We start from the raw sequence: 22,744 nt of genomic DNA, 5'->3' as shown, positions 1-22,744 counted from the left end.
ACAAGGAATACAGACACCATCAGGTCCCCTAATTAGCTCCATGGTCTCTTCATCAACCCTCACCAGTCTGATGGGGTAGATGAAGGGTAGAATCTGACTGTTGAAGCCGCACGCTCCCATCTGATGCAAAGACAAAGAGCAGCAACCACAAATCTATCAGTATGGTGAGGACAATGAAAGGCACACATACAGTTAGGTCCATAAATATTTTTCTCATTTTGGTTCTGTACGTTGACACAATTAATTTAAATGAAACATCTCAGATGCAGTTAAACTCGAGACATTCAGCTTTAATTCTGTGGGCTGCATATAAATATTGCATAAAAAAAATGTGAGGAACTAAAGCATTTTAACCCCCCCAAAAATCCCCTTCATTTAAGGGGCTCAAAAGTAATTAAACAAATAAATAACTGAAAATAAAATGTTCATTTCCAGTACTTGGTTAAAAACCCTTTGCTGGCAATGACAGCCTGAAATCTTGAAGTCACGGACATCACCAGATGCTGGGTTTCCTCCTCTTTAGTGCTCTGCCAGGCCTTTACTGTCATTTGTTTGTGGACCTTTCTGTCCAAAGTTTAGTCTTCAACAAGTGAATTGCATGCTCAACTGGATTAAGATCAGAATTGGCCATCCAAAAATATTCCACTTCTTTGGGTTGCTTTAGCTGTATGTTTTGGGTCACTGTCCATCTCTATTATGAAATAGGGCTGAACGATATATCGCATTTGCGATAATATCGCGACATGATCAAGTGCAATTTTCTAACCGCAAAGGCTGCGATTATACTCTGGACATGTCCAAATTCATGGGCTGCATCCTCCTGAGGCCGCATTTGTAGACCGATTACGTCACAGCGACGCGCCGAAGGCTGTCCAAATTACTACCATATCCCAGAATTCATAGCGCGGCCCAGCCAAACTCCAGTTTCCAGCAATGGCGGCCGCTACTAAGTTTTAAAATTACTCATACTAATCTTTCAGGGTCACAAAATAAACTTTTAACATATTTTCAGGCGAGAAAGTAGTTGTGTAAACATCAAATATCTGCTCGGTTTATCAAGATATCCCATATTTGCAAAAGTGCTTCGACGTTTTCAGAGGCGTCTGCTACCCACCAGCTCGACAGCTAGCCGGGAGCTCGAGGGTTACTGATGCGGCCGAGAACGGCACAACTCCCGGCACATCATTTTCAGATCACCGCGGAGTTTCGCTGCTCGGGTTAAACGTAATATATAAGTCACTTAGACAACCTAAAAATGTTATTGTTGGGCTTTTTTCAGTGTTTTGTTTGTTCGTGAGTAAATCGGTTTGGCTGAGATTAAAGTTATTAGATTAGATAAAATAAAACTTTATTAATCCCCCGGGTGGGTTCCTCCTTGGTTTTCACACAGCTGACTAAACGTCAAACAGAAAACTTATTAAACAGAAGTATGAGACAGTCGAGAATTTACACCAGTGTCTGGTTATATTTTAGATAGCAAGAAGCAGACGGCCGAGTTTATTAAACTCCACCGAGACAGCGGTGACGCTAATCAGAACTAGACCGTCCAATTTCACGCCTTTAAATTTTAAAGGCGTGTTTGTGTGTGTGTTTATACAATTGCTATTATGTTTGCACTTTATGTGTAATGTTACTGACTGCAGAGATCAGTAAGATGTGTGTATTTTTTATTTATTAGTTTTATTTATTTAATATTATTTTTTAATTTAATGACTGTCTAGTAGTTCACAGATGTCGAAAAACTGAGTGTGGTAAAGCCACTGATTTTTTTTTATGTATATTTCTGCAATCTGCACATTGTACTGACTTTCATTTTAATGTTTACACCAGGGTTCCTTGTCAGCACTTTATGCTCAGATGTTTGTAAGCTAAAAATAAACTATTGTGTATGTTCAAATATACTGTTGTGATTGAAGAAGTTAAATAAAAATGTCAGTCATCAATTCATGCATCACCTCATGTCATCATAACAGAGGTCTGTCTTCCAGGAAAGAACAGTTTAAAATTAATGTAATATAGTATTGGCCATAGTATATGATGTATTGCTTGTCTTTGTTTAATAATACAGAAGACAAAGACCTTAAAAAATAATCGCATATCGCATCGCAATCGCAATATTGGGGCAAAAAAATCGCAATTAGATTATTTTCCATAATCGTTCAGCCCTATTATGAAACACCACCCAATCAATTTTAGTGCATTTAGCGGGATTTGAGCAGAATTCATTTGGCTGCTTCTGTCCTGTGTCACATCATCACTAAACACTAGTGTCCCAGTGCCACTGGCAGCCATGCACGCCCAAGCCATCACACTGCCTCCGCTGTGTTTTACAGACGATGTGGTTGCTTTGGATCACGAGCTGTTCCAGGCCTTCTCCATACTTTCTTTTTGCCATCGTTCTGGTAGAGGTTGATCTTGGTTTCATCCTTCCAAAAAATATTTTTCCAGAACTCCGCTAGTTTTTAAAAAAAAGATTTTTTATTTAATTTTTTAGCAAAGTCCAATCTATTCTTGAGGTTTAAGAGTGGCTTGCACCTTGTAGTGAATCCTCTGTATTTACTTTCATGCAGTCTTCCATTTATGACTTGGATATTGATATGCCTACCTCCTGGAGAGTGTTGTTCACTTGGTTTGCTGTTGTGAAGGGATTTCTTTTCACCATGGAAATGATTCTGTCTTGTGTGTGTGTCCAGGTCTTTTTTGCATTGTTGAGTTCACCAGTGAATTATTTCTCAGGATGTATCAAACTGTAGATTTTGCTATTTCTAATATTGCAGCAATTTCTCCGATGTGTTTTTTCTGTTTTTGCCACTTACAGAAGGCTTGCATGGAGAGCACCTTTGACCACATGCTGTATGTTCACAGCAAAATCTCCCTAATGGAATCACCACACCTCAAATCAACTCCAAGCGTTTTATCTGCTTAATCGATAATGACATAACAAATACTATTTCATTGGCCCACACCTGTCAATGAACTAGCCTTTCAGTCAATTGTCCAGTTACTTTTGGTCCCTTTAAAAAGACAGTGGCTATGTGGAAATGTGGATACCCTCAAACGAAAGCTGGGAGTCTATAACTATAACTAACGATAATTTGAATATCTATTAGTAAACAGATAAAAATAACAAAGCTTGTGTCAGTGTCCAATTATATATAGACCTATCTGTATTACAGCAGCTTACAAGGTGCTGTTATGTTTAATATTGTGACCTTAGAGGATTAATGAAAACAAAAACCTCTGAATTATTTTTTTTAATTTATGCAACTTGATTGATTAAGCAGTCTTTGGGATTCTAAAAGACAATACTTTACCACAGTGATGCCATTTTAAACATTTGGATTCATAATGAAATAAAATTTTGCCAGTTCAACATCACCAGTTTTTTTGGGAGACATGTTCCTACCTTGTTATCAAAGTTGCCCAGACTGCAATTGCACTCTGTGGCTCCATAAAACTCTGCAATCTGTGAAATGTTGAAGCGGTTCATGAATTCCTCCCATATGGACTGACGCAGGCCGTTGCCCAGTGCCATGCGCACACGGTGCTGTCGCTCTGTGTCACGAACTGGCTGGTTCAATAGATACCGGCAGATTTCTCCAATGTACTGCACAATCTGGAGGACAATGGGAATAAAAACAATCAGTAATGAGACAAAAGTTAAAAAAAAAAAAAAAAAGACTGCTTAATGGCTTTACAGCAAGCATACAGTGGTTGGACAAAGAATTGAAAGAGCTACGGGGATAATATTAAATCTTTAAAGGATTTTTACTGAAAATGACATGATATAGAGACATATTCTCAAAAAGGAGATTGTAATGTGCCGCTGTGTTGTACCTAATAAATCAAATCTGTGACAGGGACACCCTGTTTCAGTTTTAAGGCTTCATGTAGCAGGAGATAACAATAGAAAATCTTCTTGTCCTAAGCAAATCTTCATATTAGCTTCATTTATTAAATAAAACATCAGATGGTCATCAACTCATTACCGTTTAACTTTATGTAACAAAAAACTAAGCAGTGCTGTGAAAAACTAAGTACGCCCTTATGTAAGAAGCAGCTGAGTGCTGCTAATCAAATGCACTTGATGAACTGGTCATCACCAAGTTTGAGCACCTCTATAAAAGTAGAAGTTTTAATATTTTCCTGGTCTGGAGCATTCAGGTATGTCTTAACACAAAGTCAAGGAGGAAAGACATGAAAAATGATCTTAGAGAAGCAATCGTTACCCACATATCAACCTGGGAATGGTTATAAGGCTATTTCTAAATAGTTTTCAGTCCATCATTATAAAGTAAGAAAGATTATAGTGGAAGACATTCATGACATTTGCCAATCTTTCCAGGAGTGGATGTTCCAGCAAATTCACTCAAAGGTCAGACTGTGAATGCTCAAAGTAACTGCAAAAAACCAAAGAGCTACATCTCAGACTCTACAAGCCTTGGTTAGCATGTGAAATATTAAAGGTCATGACAGTGCATTTCGAAAAAGACTGCGCCGTATGGCTTGTTTGGAAACATTGCCAGGAAAAAGTCTTTTCTCCCTGTAAAGAATATAGCAACACGGTTTAGTTTTGCAATGTTGCTTCTGAAAAATCATCAAAACTTCTTGACCAGTGTGCTTTAAACAGATGAGACCATCATGTCTCCAGTGTTTGGCCATAATGCCACAGCGACAAACACCTCACATTAATTTTTAAGGGATGACGAGATGTTGGCTTGTTTTGCAGCCACGGGACCTGAGCACCTTGCAGTCACTGACTCAGTCATGAACTCTTCTGTAAAGCAAAGTATTTTAGAGTCAAATATGAGACTAAATGCCAAAACTGGTTCAACCTGACTGAAATGCTGTGGTACGACCATAACAGAGCCGTACACGAATGCCTGCAAACCTCAATGAACTAAAGTAACGCTGTGAACAAGAGTGAGCCAAAATTCTTTCAGAACAATGTGGGAAACTAATAAAGTCATACAGAAAACGATTACTTTAAAGTTATTGCTGTTAAAGGTGGTTCTACAAGCTACTGAATCATGGTTAGTTTTTAAACTAACCTTTTGCATTTTAGCTAAGTTTCTGTTAAATAAATAATGACATGGTGATGTGTCAATGTGTCCTGCGTTGTTATTCATCTCAGGTTGCATCTACATAATGATAAGACTTTGAAAGGAACAGATTTTTAAAAATTATTTTGTGGTATACAAAACTTTAGAAGTGAAAGAGGGTGCAGTTTGTTTTTCACCTGACTGTGCAACATGCTTACCGTGCAGTTATATTTGACACAGTCATCCCAGAACCGTGAGGCAGAGAACTTCTTTCTGATGACTACAGTCATGCCGTGTATTAGGCACTGGCCAACTCCCACAATGTTTCCTTTAGACAAAAAATAAAAAAATAAAAAAAAAATAAGCAAAAACTGTTTAAACCAAAGCAATTATCAGATGAACGTAGATATCGCTATCTACGTTCCAGAAAACTGAACAATGATAGCTAAGAGTTAGAGACGGTTGACATATTAGCATTTGCAAACTGGCCTTTTATAATTAATCTTTCTATCTGCAAAAATTACAACACAACATTGTAGTAAGAAAACATGAACCAGTGAAGTCTCTCCAAGTTTGAAGAGTTATAATTAGTATCTTACTGTAATAGACAAAATTTACATCTATGTTTGTTTTTATTATCCACCAAGTCCTCCCACACAATCACAGGGTGATGAACCAAACTTGAAGCTTGGCACCACCTGAAGGTTCTTATCAGATTTTATTTCATTAAGATGTTGTCATGTTGCCTAGCAACCACCTAGCAACAGGTTAAAATGACCTCCGTATACATGATATTACAATCATCATAGTCATGTTGTTTTGCAATCACCTAGCAATTTGCTGAAATTACCTTTTTAAATTTTTTTTTTTAACTTTAACACTTAAAAAAAATAAAAGCATCGTAACATTTTGATTTCATGGTCAAGAGCACAAACAGCGCAAATAATACTGTAAAGTGGGTGCTTGCTATTAAGAAGTATCCCACTAACAACTGATGGAAACATTACATACAAAATATTTTCCACTTTTAATGTACTTAAAAGCAAATAAACAGAGATGCAGCATAGTATTTGGCATTGACTCCTCTCACATTTTCCGCTGGATTACAGCAAAACTATTTTGATCAAACACCTCAGTCCTCAAACTAGCAGTAATATTATTGGCTGTTAAATTTAGTTTTGCTCACATTTGTTCATTTAGGATCTCGCCATGTGGTTGCCTTTTGTAGAACATCAATTTCTTACATTTATTTATATTTCATTATTTTGGGATGATTAAATGAAAATATTTGTTGGGGTTTGTTCTCTTTTATATGTTTATGGTCTTAAAACATTCCTCTTATCAGCTGTTTTAAACGATTACAGGTGGTGAATGAGTTTCTTCCTTTTTGGAGGTCTTTACTGACACAGTTTTGTTTAAACCAAGAAAAAAGCAACGATTTTCTGAATAATGTATTAATCAAACTTTGGAGGAAACACTCCAACTCATTCGTAGATTAAAACACCTCCTACCTTTTTATGTTCTTTTAACAGACATACCTGCAGAGTGGTAAAGTGGAAGGCAATCATACAATACATCGTCTGATGTCATCCTAAAGCCATAATACACCAAAGCTGCCATGCGATAGTACCTGAACACCAGGGCGGGGTGACGAACAAAAAGAGAAAAAAGTCAAATGAGCAAATACAAAAGCATTTAGTTTTATTTATTCCTCTCACTTTTTAACAACACTGCTTGTTCTTTAGATGAAAGCTACATGGATCAACAAAGAGAACAGCTGCATTCCTGTGTGTCTGTTTGCCTCCTTCCTACCTGCTGTGCACAACAATAGCTGCTTTAGGCATCCCAGTGGTTCCTGATGTGTAGATGTAGAACAGGCGATCTGAAAACAGCACAGAGAGAGTAAGACAATAGCAGAATCTGGTATGAGTGGGTTTATCATGTGCTTGAGTGCTTATACTTATACATGTATGCGTAGTTTAAATGTTTACTTTTAATTTACTGCTGAGTCCTCACTTTTGATTAGTTTTGCAGGAGGGTAAATACTCACCTTTCATTTCTATTTACAGGAATATTCACAGTTTTAATTATAAAGTCCTTTTTTAAGTTACAGAACTGAATCATGGAGACAGAAAAAAGCAGTATGACATGACTTGATTGTGAACATTGTGGATTCCATTTGTTTTCCCTTTTGCACCGTCTTAAAAAGGCAATACTTTTAGTTGCCTCGTGACAAGTCATCAGTAAATCCCTAAATCTATCAAAATAAAACAAAGGGAGATGATTAATGATAGGTATAACTCTTATTTGCCTGTGCCCATCATATCATTAATTACACAAATTCTTCATTTAATGAACATATAGTGCATTATGTGAAGAAATAGTTAAAAGGGTGTGTCTTTTTTGTGGTAAGAAATATATCAAACAGAAAAAAGTGACATTCTTGACAATTCGCTTCAGTGGAAGTTGTTTTTTTTGTGTCAATATAAGTTTAGAAATTTGATTTCACATGACTGTGACTCATTCCTTGGATCCAAAAATATTACTCGACACCTGCCAAGTAGTCAGTGCAGCTAGAGAGACAAAAATGCAAACAAATAGTTTTCTGAAATTGGTATGTTGTTTTAGTTAGAGTTGGTGCTAGGATTTTTTCATAATTTTATGACTGATAACCAGAAAAATCATTATTCAGCATTGTTCAGTGACATTTTCCTTAACCTGCAAGAAGATATCACTTTAAACCAAAAAAAGAAAAATTCCAGATCCTGAATGGTTGTAAGATCTCATGGACACGGTGCTTTTACCTACGAAGCTGCGATCTGGCCGAGGGGGTAGATGAGAAGGGGCACCAGCCACCAGGGGCTCGAGGCACTCTGTTCCCTGTGGGACTCGTTTGGGATCCCAGTCTCCAGAGCAAAACATCTGCACTGCCTTCCCCATTGAACTATGGACTTCAGACACAGCTGTGAGAACAGAAACAAATTCAAATACATCAAATACATGTCACGTATCCTTATCACAAGACAGCTGCACATTGTTCAACACTTAAATACAAGAAAGCTTGCATCCTTTGCAAACTTTAATCAGTGACAAAACAAAGAGTATAGAGAGTGGTGTAAAATACAATATATACAAATGGTTAAAGGTTAAAATAACTTGAAATGTTTATAGAGAAAGCATATTGAGGTACAGTGTCACAAAAAATATATATATGTAAAAGGAAGTGAATCAGGCAAAAAAGGGAAACAACAAATCGAAACGGCTCTCGTATTTCACCTGAGGGGAAAAAAGATCCAAAAGCCTTATGTCATGCCTAGGCACTAAAGCTAGTAGCTTGAATTTTGACCTATTCTGTAAAAGAGCTGTGTTTCCAATTACTTAAAGGCATAAAACACACTAAAAATCCATTACCCAGTACAGAGCCTATTCCCTCGATCTCAGAGTGACCAGCTCAAAAATCATTCACTCTTTATAGCTGTTGAGATCAGGGCTTTCCATATTGGGCAGGGACCCAAGAAGGCACCAAGAGGAGAGTGAATTACATCTACAAATAATACTTGACCATCCTACCGAGCTGTGGCAGTTTTAGATAATGAGAGTTCAAGCTCAGGTAATACAAAGGCATGTTTGCAGGTTTGTAGAGTGAGCAAAATGAGAGTTAATTCACGCAATGTCAAACATACAAAACACACAAATATGATGACATGGCATTTAACTTAATACTCACTACAATCCTAATCTTACTGGCAAGTGAAAATGACTTTTTCATTTGTTTTATCTATTTGACAGTATTTCAGATATAATGTCAAGGCTGGTGTAACCTAGGTGGAATATGCACAATTTACTTTTTTAGGTGCTGTAATTAATTTAATTGAAACAATATATTTGTTTCAATGATGATGTATAAAAACCAACATGATTTTAAAACAGTGTGTAATGGTTTGATCTAGCCCCTAACAAAAACCATAACCCTCAGTTGATTTGACCTGAACACTGTACTATCAGACGTGTCTATGTCACAGTGGTTCTGCCTTTTATCTGCCTCCTATCATGCAACACATTTCTCTGCAGAGCTCAGACCTTGGACACTGCAGACTAGTGGCAGTCCCTCCCTCATTACCTTATCCCTTCTTTGTGTTTATCAGTCATTTAAAGCTTTACTGGCTGATACTGAAGAAACGCCTCCTCCAAAACCCATTTGTCTTTATGACCTCTGTGGCTGTCTCCCCTCACCACTCACCTCTCTTATTGCACAGGAACCAGAACAGCATTCATCAGCATATGACGATGCTGTACAGACTGTTATGCCTCAGCTTTCTCGTCTAACTTTCGAATCTATCCAACTTTCATCTGCCCTCTTTGCTCTTACCATCAGTTAGCTCTGAACCAAAGATCACAGCCTTGGCATTGGAGATGGTGACACAGTGGACCAAAGCATCTAGTCTTAAATTGAAGTTGATGAGAGCCGCTTCTACTCCAATTTTAGCCATGCCCAACCATATGCCCACGTACTGCGATCTGTTCTCCATGAAAAGGGCCACCACATCACCTTCCTAATGACAGAAACAAAAACAAAAAAGAAAGTAATATAACTTTAAAAAGATTTGCTTTTGCTTAATTGCTTTTAATGAAGCTTTATTGTGTTGTACATCTACCTTAAAGCCTCTTTCCAATAGCAGGTTAGCCACTCTGTTGGAGTATTCATCCAACTGTCGGAAAGTCCATCTCTCCCCAGTGCCCTCGAAGATGAGCGCCGTTTTGTCCCCATGACGGTGCACCGTTTCAGCAAAGATCTTGGGAATAGTGTTCTTCTCTCTGAGGTGGCGCCTGACGTTCAGTTTCACCCGCAGTAAAACACTGGCTGCACTGAAGGAGCAAAAGAAAACATTACTGTAAGAGAACAAATAACTTAATGATTCCCAGCAACATTAGCCATTTCACTGTTCATAATTTGCTGTTATTTTTTTGCACTTTTTTAAAAAAAAAAAACATTAGCATTAACATTTGCAGCTCATCTGCTTAAATCCACACCATGTATCAATAGATCTGAGAAATGAACAAAGACAACTTGATGTATCCTGTCTTTTGGCAACAAACATTTGTCTAACGATCCACCAAATTCCCTTTTGCAAAAATACATAAACCACCTTTTAAAGAAGCTGTACTTGAATGTATTGCGAACTGTATCCAAACCACATTACAAAGCATAAAATATTTCAACAGATATGGCTTGGAGGCCCACAAGGTCAAATTATGCATGAATGGCAATTCTCAGCACTTTACATTTGTGGTACAAAGGTAGTGGTCAATCTCCTGAGCAGTGAATAATTACAGAAATGTCATAAAAAAAACAATAAGCCAAAGTACTTCTTGGCTAGAGTGAGGTAGCGACAATATGCTTATCATTACATAAGAGAGTTATTTCATGATGGTCTAGATAAGCATTTATTGTTGCACAGCTAGTTGAGGCTAATTACTTTCTTTTGTCATGCCTTTTCTTACTCATACGGATCTATTGCTTAAGAACAGTACCCATTATAAAACTATAGCCTATTTATTTCTAATGCCTTAGTGACTCTTACAATGTATATACCTGAGCTTTGTCACACAAAAATGCCTCATCAACAGCTCGTGAGTCACTGTGTGAAATATATGATTCGTTAAGATCCAATGCTGTACAGAGTCTTTCTAACCTTGACACTTTAGACAATAATACAATTGATCAATAATACAACTTAACGTCATAATTCTAATCAAGCAGATGCCAGAAGCAAAGATAATAAAATGTATAAACAAGACTAAACATTAGATGTGGCTAGCACATTTTCTATGACAATTTAACAGAAAAGGAGGACAAACAGTAATATTTCGTTCTCTAATCATGAGAAAACTGGGTGACCTTTGTATATAATGGGTCCCTGAATGGCAGTAATCCCTAATGGGTAGATTATTGTGTCGCTGTTCCCCTAAAGAGATAATTTACAATTTCCTGTTTTAAGATTACTGCAGCTATTGAGGAAAAAAGGAAGTTAACCTCAAACCAACTACAATGCCAGTTTCCACTTGTAAATACTGGCTTTAGGTATGCCACTTAAAACATTTGCTCCTACCCTTCTCTCTGTCCTCTGGACCTTTTGTCTTAAATATTTGAGATTGCGTGTTTAGAAACAGGTACAGAAGGAATATCTAGCCAGCTCTTAACAAGGGCTTAGGAACTAACCCTTGTTCGTGACAATTATGTGGTGAAGATGAGAATTTATCTGCAACTGTGAAACAACTTGCATGGATTTCTCCTGTTTTTGCAGATTTAGCACTGTGTGACTATTGAGGTCACATTTAACTCTGTCTGAATTTCAGAGCCAAAACTACAGGAAATTGGCCACTGGGTCACAGTTAAAAGTGACATAGCTCATGCCAAATGATTTGGAAGACATAATGCATCTATGGTCCAATTTTATGATTTTGCATTTAGCAAACAAACATAATTCCAATGCTTACTGTAAGTCTCTGCCAACTGTTTTGGCAAAGATATCCAGGAAGTTCCATCCTCCACTTCCCAGATAGAAGATCAGGATGGCTGGAAGAACCTGGTACCAGGGCAAGCCCACCAGCAGCCTCAACACAAAAAGCAGGGCAGTGCAGCATGCTAGACGCATCATCCTGAAAGAATGCAAACACATATAAATAGATGCAGAAGGGTCTGCCAGCCCCCTCTGTATCTACTGATCACAAACATTTCAGGCCAAATGACTGAAAGGTTACGTGCACGTTATATGAGCAAACAGAATTTTTGAATCCACTTCCTTAGAACTCAACACCTTAACAATGTTATGGTCTATGGTTTTGTTTACATATCTGCAGTCCATTTCAATCCACTGAGTCAGCTCTGGTAGACTGAAGTTGCGGTGAAGGGTTACCATTTGAAATAGCGGAAATTTAGAGTCTTGGGTGACCTCTGGGTATTCATGATTACAGATGAGATTGTAAAACATTTATAAAATGTGTTAAGCTGGGTGGAACCCTTAAATTTTCTCTTCTTGCTTGAAGGAGAAAACAAAAAGAAGCCTAAAGGCTCTGTTCTGAATTCACAGCAAACAGTCTAAAGTGACAGCAGACAGCGCAACTGGGAAACACACAGTTTCCCAGTTGCCACCTGATACAGCCAGGAAGATAAGCCTAAACAGTAAATGATATCTTCACACCCATGTTTGTTATTTTTTAAATAGCCTTTAAGCACAATACATATAGAGATGATTGATTTCAGTTCATCATCATCAAAAGGCCATTTTATAACCCCCTCAATGCCTCCATACATCTGGCTGTAATTGTGATGATGTTAGCTCCATCATGCAAATTCAATAACTCCACTGCTAAAATATAAACAAGCACAGAGGAGAGCTCTGTGTGGACGATTACATTACCCTGAACCTCAAACAGATCGACGTGATGGGTTCGAGGGAAAGAGATGCATTAAGGGGAGAGGTGGCCACTTCCCGGTAAGAAAAGAGCTTCATCATTCGCTGATGCCGAACCCGGAAATTTTCATGGCGCGTAGCATTGCGGTAGAGGCTGTGGCAACGACAGGGGGAAGGCTCAACCCACTGTTGGCAAGGTTACACCTCACTAACCATGCCATGTGCATTTCAGACGAAGCCTTTTTTATTGCAACGACGTTGGCCAAAATCATCAAACTGATATAGGTTATCATGGTAACAGGCGCGCCAGGGAAACAGGATGCGCAGCGTATTGTGCGCATCGGCTTAAAGGAAGCGGACAGCGTGACACCATGAGCAGCTTCTTTCAGGAGATGAAGATGAGGCATATGGTGTAATCGCACGGTTTGCTTGTCGGGGACAAATGGCCGTCTCAAATGTAAACATCGGACACCCCGAGTCCCGTCAGCGGGTTAATCGCTGACAAGGAGATGACGAGCCGCCGCTGCTCCTCTCTCCTTTCTTCTGGCGAATAATAAACGGGCCGGTCCCTCAAACACCACGCCAATCGATCTGGGCTGAGGCAGGGACCCATTTCCGTTTACATACCTTGCACCTCCTTCACAGCATGCAGGTACGCAGAAATCCCAAACGTGAAAGTCGTTGTGTGCAATTCCACCTTGATCGGCTTACAGGCTAGCCTGGTCGCCCCCCCACTCTCTCCCTCCCTCCGCTCTTCACCGCCGCTCGGTCGGCTTGACAGAGAAACGCACACGGGCTGACACAAGCACTGGGATCCCCCCCTTTGTTAATATCACAACGACCCGCTGCTCCTTCTTCGAAATCGCCTGGCAGTCTCCGTCGACTTTGATCCCACGATCATCATCCGTTCATTGTCATAATCATCAATATTATCACTGGCTTCATTGTAGCCGATAAGCTCACTAGCAGGCGTAATTCAAATGACCTTATAATTTTCTTACTTGCGCCCGCCCACTGCCGTCAGCGTCAAATCAGTGAATCGGGAATAAGAGTTGACGGACGGGTGCAACAGCCAATCAAGAACATGAATGTACATCTTTTTCTACGTCACATCCAGCAGGAGGCGGGTGTTTGCGGTTCAGGAAATGCGGTGTGGCCCAGCAAGCTCAGTTAACGAGGCCAGCACGCGCAGCAGTTTCAACGTGGTTGTGACAAGGCCCTGATGCAAAATGAGTACGCCTCTTTATGCCATTCACTCATTACTCTGCTGCGACCTGCTAGAAATTTTCTTTAAGCCTATGTATGTCAACACATGAGCTCCCGGAGGACTGTGGAATTAGGAAGGGCAGGTTTTCGAACAATAGCGACAGGATTAACCCGTCCTGTGTTCCAGAGAGGACTCGGATCTACTATAACATCTGTAACTTGCCATTTTTCAGTACAAAGGCTAGGTTGATTGAAAATAACATTAAGTTATTTGAACTCCTCGTAGATGTCACATACATTCTTAAATGTACGACTGCTGAGCCAGACAGAACTGCTCTCAAGTGTTGCAATAAAACTTTGGCACCAAACAATTTCTATACTACATGTTGGCTCATGAATAATTGTGAATAATTGTTTTTGCTTTACGGACTGCTGCAACTTCAAGCCAAGAAATGTCCTGTTGTCTACATTTACAGAACACAAGGACGTTGACATTTTACACAGTGCTTATACTAGCAACGTGACATCTCTTGAATTGCACTGCATAACCAGGGTGGATTACAAAAAGTCTACGATAGCAGGCCGTTGAGAGCCACTGGTGCAGGTCAACAAAGGACGCGCTCCCAGTGGTCCCGGAGAGATCTGACAAGGAGAGACTTGTTTGGAAATTCTTGCAAAAAACATGTTAAGTGTAACCTTGGGTCAAATAGTGGACTCGATCTGTGGTAATACCAAGGAGTCACAAAAAGGTGATAAGTTTTACAACACAATTATCATACTGCTATCCCATACACACTAGTGTTTGAGATCTTAGCTGAATGATAAAGAGATGCAATTATCAGGGCAAGAAAATTTGACCAGCTTCGACCTGCCAGTGATAGATTTCCATTCAGTTTCACAAGCCGATACAGATGCCAATCAAGTTAATGAGAGTATCACAGGCGTTGTCAAACTCTTGATAGCAGATGACACTTATCACTGATTCTTAGATTGTATTATGCATGCTATGCTTTTTTTCGGTACATCAAGTCCACCAGAGCTTTTGTTTTTCAGAAGTTCAAGTGCTGACAGACAGGAAACTATAAATATCTGTGAAAGTTGCCCAGTACCCTTTCTTAAATTAGGTGAAGGATGTGAATTGAAACAAAAAGACGGTGTATCTTTATAAATTGTGATATTTAAGCATCTCATTTATTAAATTCATGTCACTTACTGGTAGTACAGTTTAACACTCCAGTATTCTTATCTTTTCTGTAAATAACAAACCAAACAAGCAAAGTTAGAAAACGACTGCCATTTGAGTAGCCAGTACAGACAGGCCTTTACTTTAGTTCTATTTAGGTAAGCTCAAACATTTAAATTAACCCTCAGCAGCATTTACATCCTTGTACACACAGACAGATCTTGAAAGACTGGAATGAACCCACTGAAAGGTTTGAATAGCTAGACTATTTTAAATACCATGCCAGCATAATGGAAAAATCCCAGTGTCCTTTCATTATCAAAATTGTTAACCAAGAAAAAAGGGGACATCAAATCTATTAATAAGTTTGTGGTCTTTAACTTTTTTTTCCTGCAGTTTTCTTTGTCAGAAGAACCGTCCTCACCATTTTATTTTCATTTTCTCTTTTTGCTCAGTCATCCAGTTCCAAACCAAAGTGAGCGTAGAGATCTCGTGTGGTGGTCCCTCTCAGAGCAGCTGCAAGACAGGTTACAGGGTCAACTCCCTCTAGCCTACATTTCAAACAAACCACAAAACACTGAACAGGCCAAGAGTACAGCACCGAATAATTAATCAGGCTAAAGACGAGGCTTGCACTTGGTAAAAGGGGTATGAACAGAAGTATTTAAAGGATATTGATAATCTACATTGTGTTTTATTACCAATATTTTAAAGATTTCCAGTTACTTAGCCCCGCTAGCTGAATCTTGGGGTCGTTAGTATTCTACAGAATCAAACTATGCTGAATTATGTCGGGTCCAGCCTGATAGATAAGTGCTTGGCAAAGAAAGGCAACTAACAAATATTAGACTTTTTATATGCCCTAACTGCCAAGGTCAGTACGAATCTGTTTATCCAACAGTCAAAAAATGAAAACACACACACGGCAAAAAAACCTGCAAATACTTTTTAATAAATTACCTATTAATATTGTTTCAAAGTGTTTTGTTAGTAAAAATGAAGTGAGAATGCTTTCAGGTAGATAAATTAAACTATGCAAAGTGGAATAAAAAAGTACAATCAACATTTGGCCTCACTATTCTTTTTTTGTCTTTAAAACAGAATCAGTCAATACACATGGCATTTAGGTTACTACAGTGACCTTGGAGCACTATGCATAGTTCTTTCAGTCTCAGGTGTTTCTGCCTCTTTATATAATCTAAGACCACCTGTGTGATGTTGACACCACAGTCGTGTGCTACAAAGCAAGCTCAACATAGCCAAGCTCTGATATGTCAGCTGACTTTTCTTTTTAAGGATCAGTTCAGTGCCGCCTATTTCAACAGAGACATCGGGACAGGAGAACAGCAGACAGAGGTCTATAAAGAAAAAGCTGTAAAAGTAGAAGAGTGATAGGTAACAATGCTAGGAGACAAAATGTTACTACACCTTTTACCATTTACTTTTTACATGAACACTCCACATTACAACATCAAAACGGATCCATTTAAAACAACGACAACAACGCATTTATGTCAGACACAATCCCATAACACGATGAAGAAGTTGTGGAAACCACTTTAGATTTTAGCTGGTCACAGTGAAGTTGATTTTCCTTAGTTGATATTCTCCTTGATAACTAGCCTACAAGTAGAGTGATATATTATCTGACCTATGTTGTGCGTATTTCCTGTAATTCCAGCAGTGTAAAACAGACTTGGTAGAAGATTAGATTCAAGCATAAAACATGTAAACATTTTCTACATCACCAATTGAATGCATGCAAATTCCTGTGACCATGCAGCACATGTTGCACTGCTGTAACTTTGCTGTGCGACTTTACTGCAGGCTTCCTTTGGAGGTATTAGTACAGTATAAACATATTCCTTAAGCAGAGAATCTAAAATCAAATTTGGAGCATGTTGTCTTGAAAAGAATCAGTTGAGATGTGGTGCCTACAGCAGATTTTAAATGGAATATAACTCTGAATCAGGTTATGTGTTTAGTTACTATGGTGACCTAACGCGGTAAAAGAGAGCCACCTTTATGGCTTTAGGCTTGTTACAACTCGCTAACTCATTTGTGCTTCACAGTACACCCCTCAGGGCTCAGTGGAGACAATGTTCTGTTGCAGGACTCGTTCTTATTTCAGCAACGGCTGTGGGGTGGATGCTGGATGTCACAATGAATGATAACTTTGGCACCTACCAGATCCGCCTTTAACGATACTGTATGACAGATTAAACTTAAATTCTTGGCATAGCGCCTGGTAATAATAATGATGATAATGATAATGCCAACATCTAATTTAAGCATTTACTAAGAAGGTGGAAGGAGGTTTTAGTAATTACGCATCCTGCTTGTTGTCTCTTAAGTCTCATGACATTTAATTTGAAATAAAATTTAAAAAACTCTCTCTGAATACTAAACTAATTTTGGGCTAAAGGGATAAATAAACTTTGCCATCGTTTGTTATAAGGAGTCTGTGTACCAGGAAAAATGGACAGACTAAAGTTTTGATTTAGAAAGTCTGCATGTTGAATATGTTCAAAATAATCATCTGAGAAGGTAAATGCTATATTTCCCTAATTGTGAAGCAGATAATATCAAATTAAATCCAAAATCATGCAATGGTGATGCAAACACCAAATTCGGTACAATTTGGCCCCTTGTATAATAATATTTTCTGATTAGCCACATGAAAATCACATTTTTCAAGAAGGCAGCCAATATGACCCATGAAAAAGTAGTTTTTGCATTTAATTGCTACATAATTTACTGATTTTCATTATCTTGTGTCAATTTCTATGTTTTGAAGCATGCAGCATTTGCTTACTTTTCTGGTATATTATTAGGCTAGTAGCGCTACTGCATGGGGTAAATGGGGCATGGAGGTAGGAGCAGTGCCTTTGTTTCAGCATTCAGCCACATCCCATGGATGAACTACTGACACTGGTCCTCACCACTATCTGTCATCTGTGACTCCCAAGAAGTTGCCTGTGCACAGCATACCCTGGTCAACAACATTGGTTCGTGGGCTAAACTAGGTGAGGGAAGCACACAGAAGATCCAGTTTATGTGATGAACTTCATTTATAGCTCTGACATTGATGGCATATAAAGTCATAGATAAACTTCTGTTTTCTCAGAGATGACGGCAATAAAACAGAGTTGTTCAAGTTGCTAGCCAACAAGGTTTGTGAATCTGACACAATCAGTAGTCCAGTGATTGCTACAAGAGGGCCTCTTGTAGCAATCACAAGTACCAAGTGCCTAGATGCTGTCTCAGCCAAGAGGTGGCTGACACTGGGGTATACGAGAGATGCAACTCTGACTAGACGTCAGTAGCTCATTCATTAACGCAAAGGGCACCAATGTGTTCATTATAGCATTGTAGACAGTGGGAAGGAAAAACTGAATTTTAACAGGAAGAAACCTCAGGCAGAACCAGGCTTAGAGAAGGGAAGCCATCTGCCGTGACCAGTTGGGAGTGATGGGAAGAAGACAGGACAAGAGACAAACTGTGGAAGCTCAGGGATCACCTGATCCAGCAATAACTATTAGCTTAATCAAAAAGAAAAGTTGTGAGCCTAATTTTATAAGTAGAGAGGGTGTCTATTTCCCAAATCCAGATTGAGAGCTGGTTTCACAGAAGAGGGGCCTGAAAGCTGAAGGCTCTGTCTCCCATTCTACTTTCAAATACCCTACGGACATAAGGACATGTGTGATGAAATTATTAAAACCTTTGTTAAACTTAGACTCCTTCTGAAGCGTCTGACGATGACCTGCATCATCTGAAGCACTTTGTCATAGTGATGTATGACTAAACAAGTTCATGAGTAAGAAGTGAGCCTTGCATGGAGAGAGAAGAGCTATTCCATCATCAAGTGCAGCCCTTAGGGACCATGCAAAGCATGCTGCCTACCAGGCAGGAATCATCTGGGGCTGGGCTAAGGCTGAGGAAGAAGTCTGTACAGTTTCATGGACCACACTCCCTATAATAGCTGCATGCTGCCAGGAACCGACCAAGTATGGATGTAAACATGAGTATAGAGGCAGATACTATCACCATGAACATTTTTGCTTTCTATGCTGTTTTTATTGCTGAAGTAGTTGTTAATAAAATGTTTGCAAAAATGTGTTGATCTACTAAAGACACAACAAAACTGACTGAACATTACTTTCAAAATAATATAATACATATGCATATATATCTTACAGCTAGGCTCTTGATAATGGGAAAAATGAATCTGAGATGTTTAAACTTGTATGTCTGATTTTCAATGATCTTGGTGTCCAATCAGCAATCTTAATTTTTCAAACAGCTAATCAAGTAATTGTGCCAAATTTGGTGCTTGTATCACAATCTGCACCATTTTTCTGTTATATTCTATGACCACCTTTTCAGCAATTTCAGAAGTGAAAACCTTAAAGTGGTGAATATATGCAAAAAAGGGAAAGATTTTAAGTAGCAACATGAACTCAGACAAACAGTCAGACAGACAGACAAATGGACATGAGACAAAGGACATTTGTCTTTAAAGGGTAATGCAGGGCATCTCCTCTTGTCTCCTCACTCCAGGGCCTGCCCACCCAACTCCTCCCTCTCAGAATAACAGCATACAGTACAACAGCAACTCATTGCGTTAAGTGTAGAGCTTTTGTGAAAGTGTGTGCTTGAGAGAAAGAAGGGAGAAGAAAGAATGACGGCACGTCTTTGTATTTGAATATATATGCACGTGTTACTGAATGCATGCATCTATAGACAGAGATTGTAATTGTGTGTCAGCCTGCGGGTGATGAGAAAGACAGCTATTGTGTCAGAGGGGAAATGCCATCTCCGTTCACTAAGAAGTCATTATCATCGTGACTCTTCACTGTACTGACAGAGAACTTGAAGAGAATGCTAATTTAACTCAGCACAGTTTTACTATGAGAGATCACCTAACTTTTCTACACAGACTGTTCATAGGTGGGAAATAAGTATATTGGTGCACTGTACATTTAAAATCACAGACTAAAATGGGAAGGGAACATCAAGATTTTATCTACAATAAAACACACACACCCTTAGGTAGTATGACATGACCGTGAATCACCAGAACTCCTTCCAGTATGAAAACTGAACTTCACCCTACTTACTCAACCTTGTGCAGCTGCAGAACAGGGATACAAAAAAACCCTTATGATTATGATAAATTACAATTACCCTTTTAGTAAAAAGGTGAAATTCCTTTTTTGGTCAGAAAACCTTTTGAACTCCACAAGAAGGGGAGAAATGTGTGGGCAGCATGCCAGTGATGTACAAGCATTATCTGATATGCAAGTTAATTAATTTAATTACTAAAAGTTAGTACCAAATTTGAAACCCATTCAATATTAGCCAATATAATCACTGAGCACAAAAACTACATGATTTTTAGTGGCTGACCTTTTAAAAAAAAAAAAAAAAGGTCAGCCACTAAAAGTCAAGTCATTTGTTTTCTAAAGAGTTTTTATAAGCAATCCCATGTGCAGCATATTATTAATTACTGCATAAGGTTTACTAAAAATACTTCTGTTTCAACAGAGAAAAAAAAAAGCAGGCACACCCCTCTTTGCTGCCCTCCTGTGGCTGACTGAGGAGGTTAAATCTTCCATTATAATTCTTAGTTTACATTTTTTTTAATACTCTCACACTTCTCATCACAATGTACGTTTATGGTTATGCAGCAAATTAACCAACACTCATAGTTAAAATTTAATTCAAGTGGACTTCACATGTCATGGTTGTAAAGAAGGTGTAGTGGATAGAAAGATCCACACACCCCTGCTAAAATGCCCAGTTTTAGTGATGTTTAAAAACAAAAAAACAAAAACAATGACCTAAACAAAAGAATGACTTTAACATTTTTTGAAAGACCCAGCCAGACCTCAGACCCGAATGCAACCGAGTCTGTGGAGTGACCTGATAAGGGCTGTGCATAAGATAGCCTCATAATCTGACAGATTTTCCACAGAGTAGGAAAATATTGGTAAGTTTAGATGTGCCACCCTAAACGCCAGAATGCTCTATTAAAATTAAAGGTGTGATTAAGGGAACATGTCCATGACCCATCATCTAAAAAAAATAAAGGTACTACTGCATTCATCCCTATATAAATATCAGTTTAGTCCATTAGATGATTGCCAGGTAACATTTGTGGAAATACAACTGATGTTACTGTTGTGAAATTAAATTGAAATGGTGGTTTTATAACGTTGTTGTGATGCATCAATGTTAAAAATGGGTCACTTAAGCCTGTTGATAGGTAAGTGGCTGTTAGGCAACATGATGATGTATTAGTACCTCAGATAGATAAGAAGTGTCATGGGACAAACAGAGAGAAATTTGGTGTATTATAATAAGATAGTGTTAGTGACTGATAAACATTTTCATCACTTGAAGAAAATACTATGCCCAGTGTTTACAAGAGTTGATGCTCAGGGGGAATGTTAATTACTGAATCACAGTAATATTCACATCAGCAGTTATAACATCATTAATAATATACCTTTATAATTTTAATTTACCAAGCTTCACTTATTACTACATACATTGAATGCTACTTAAAGCTTGAACTGAAATTTCTTTTTCTCTCTTACCTATACGACCCAGGAGTGACTGCCCAATGTCTTTGATGTCGTTGTATTCATGCAACTTATCAATATGATGCTCCAGCTCCTCTACTCTATAGCCCCTAAAAACATATACGCACGCATGGTCTCAGCAGATTTATGCAAAAGGTCATATGCAGGCAAAGGCACAAAATTATAAACATCTAAAAAAGATAAACTGCTATGTGCAGGTGGACGATTAAATCTGAGTTCTGTTCATCTAATGATTCAATGAACCATCACTACCCATAGCATTCAAGTTGGACCTCAAGACAGAAATACAGCAAGAACAACACAGCTGTACTTACTCAGCCTCCAGCTGTGCTATCTCTGTATCCAGCTGCTCTCTTCTCCTCTCTAGCTCCTCCACCTCCTCTGCAGGGCTGACTTTAGCACTCTCAAGTACTTGAAGCTGTGACAATCATAACAGAATAAGGCATGTGTGGCATGCTATGGGTGATTGTTTGTGTGTGTGTGTGTGTGTGTGTGTGTGTGTGTGTGTGTGTGTGTGTGTGTGTGAAAAAGAAGACAGGAAAGCTACTTACAGGTGACTTGAAGTGGGAATGTATTTTCTTAAACTTTGATAATGGAGTTCTACAAAAAGAAGGAATGAATTAATGATGAAAAAATATGGATACAATTAGATGCAATTATGTTAAGCCAACAACAGCAACAATAGCTTAGTTGCAGTAAAGGTACTCAAGATCGGACAATTGTTTAAGTACACAATAAACACATTATGTCACTTGTGTTTTAAGTTAAGTAAACTTCATCTTAAAACATTAAACTTGGAGCTTTGGCTAGGTGACAGGAATTATATTTTACGATATGGCTAAAAATATAATACCTGCGAGTAAATTGCCTGTTTTTCTTTTACAGAAGCTTGCTGTTATTTTACAAATTATTTTATTTGATGTGTTAAGCAAAAAAGAAAAAGAAAAGAAAAAAAGAAAGAAAACAACACGTAAAGTTTACATGTAAATCAAGCCTCAAAACGTGAACAGAATAAACGAAGCACCCAGATGAACCGCTCGGCTGCAAATACAAGTTGCTCTGTAGTTGGTGGCTGGCGTTAACGCTAACAACAATGGTAAGCTATCCTCACAGTTACCTTTTTAGCTGTCCTTTCTTTGAGTCATTTCCCTCCGGTGTCGAAACTGGGCAGTGACTTTCACAAATAGTTTCAACGGACTGCTCCGTGTTCATATTGCCTTAAGGAATTATATGTGTTAGTGTTGGTTTAATACAACATCGGACAGCTGAACACGGAAAAGGAAGTTTGCA

General features: G+C 38.5%; 2 protein-coding genes across 5 annotated transcripts in view; both read right to left on the bottom strand.

Annotated features, from left to right (window-relative positions):
* slc27a4 (solute carrier family 27 member 4) overlaps positions 1–14,894 on the bottom strand; it is a 22,477-nt gene extending 7,583 nt beyond the window's left edge. Inside the window, exons 1-10 of one of the 3 annotated variants that reach the window (XM_076886397.1) lie at positions 14,877–14,894; positions 11,541–11,702; positions 9,698–9,908; positions 9,412–9,595; positions 7,847–8,005; positions 6,855–6,924; positions 6,581–6,672; positions 5,261–5,370; positions 3,407–3,616; positions 1–120 (exon numbers count right to left, since the gene is read on the bottom strand). The exon at positions 1–120 is cut by the window's left edge and continues 7 nt beyond it. In XM_076886397.1, coding sequence (XP_076742512.1) covers positions 1–120; positions 3,407–3,616; positions 5,261–5,370; positions 6,581–6,672; positions 6,855–6,924; positions 7,847–8,005; positions 9,412–9,595; positions 9,698–9,908; positions 11,541–11,701 — 1,317 coding nt within the window. In that variant the 5' untranslated portion in view covers position 11,702; positions 14,877–14,894. Of the gene's footprint in view, positions 121–3,406; positions 3,617–5,260; positions 5,371–6,580; positions 6,673–6,854; positions 6,925–7,846; positions 8,006–9,411; positions 9,596–9,697; positions 9,909–11,540; positions 11,703–12,463; positions 12,802–13,084; positions 13,472–14,876 lie in introns of those variants that run through there. The other 2 variants (XM_004538292.6, XM_004538293.6) reach the window with 2 other exon arrangements.
* On the bottom strand, positions 11,599–22,744 carry swi5 (SWI5 homologous recombination repair protein). 2 transcript variants are annotated; one of them, XM_023153151.2, is made up of 6 exons: positions 22,572–22,744; positions 22,006–22,054; positions 21,769–21,872; positions 21,449–21,543; positions 15,271–15,362; positions 11,599–11,702 (listed from the first exon to the last, which is right to left on the bottom strand). In XM_023153151.2, exons 1-5 carry the CDS (start codon positions 22,664–22,666, stop codon positions 15,298–15,300), a joined length of 408 nt encoding a protein of 135 aa, XP_023008919.1. In that variant the 5' UTR covers positions 22,667–22,744; the 3' UTR covers positions 11,599–11,702; positions 15,271–15,297. The 2 variants fall into 2 exon arrangements, with proteins under 2 accessions (XP_023008919.1, XP_012772470.1); XM_012917016.2 differs by lacking the exon at positions 11,599–11,702 and having other exon boundaries at positions 14,835–15,362.

This window comes from Maylandia zebra, linkage group LG7 (genome assembly GCF_041146795.1).
Source record: "Maylandia zebra isolate NMK-2024a linkage group LG7, Mzebra_GT3a, whole genome shotgun sequence".
Taxonomy (NCBI): Eukaryota; Metazoa; Chordata; class Actinopteri; order Cichliformes; family Cichlidae; genus Maylandia; species Maylandia zebra.
This window is presented reverse-complemented; position numbering and strand designations above follow the sequence as displayed.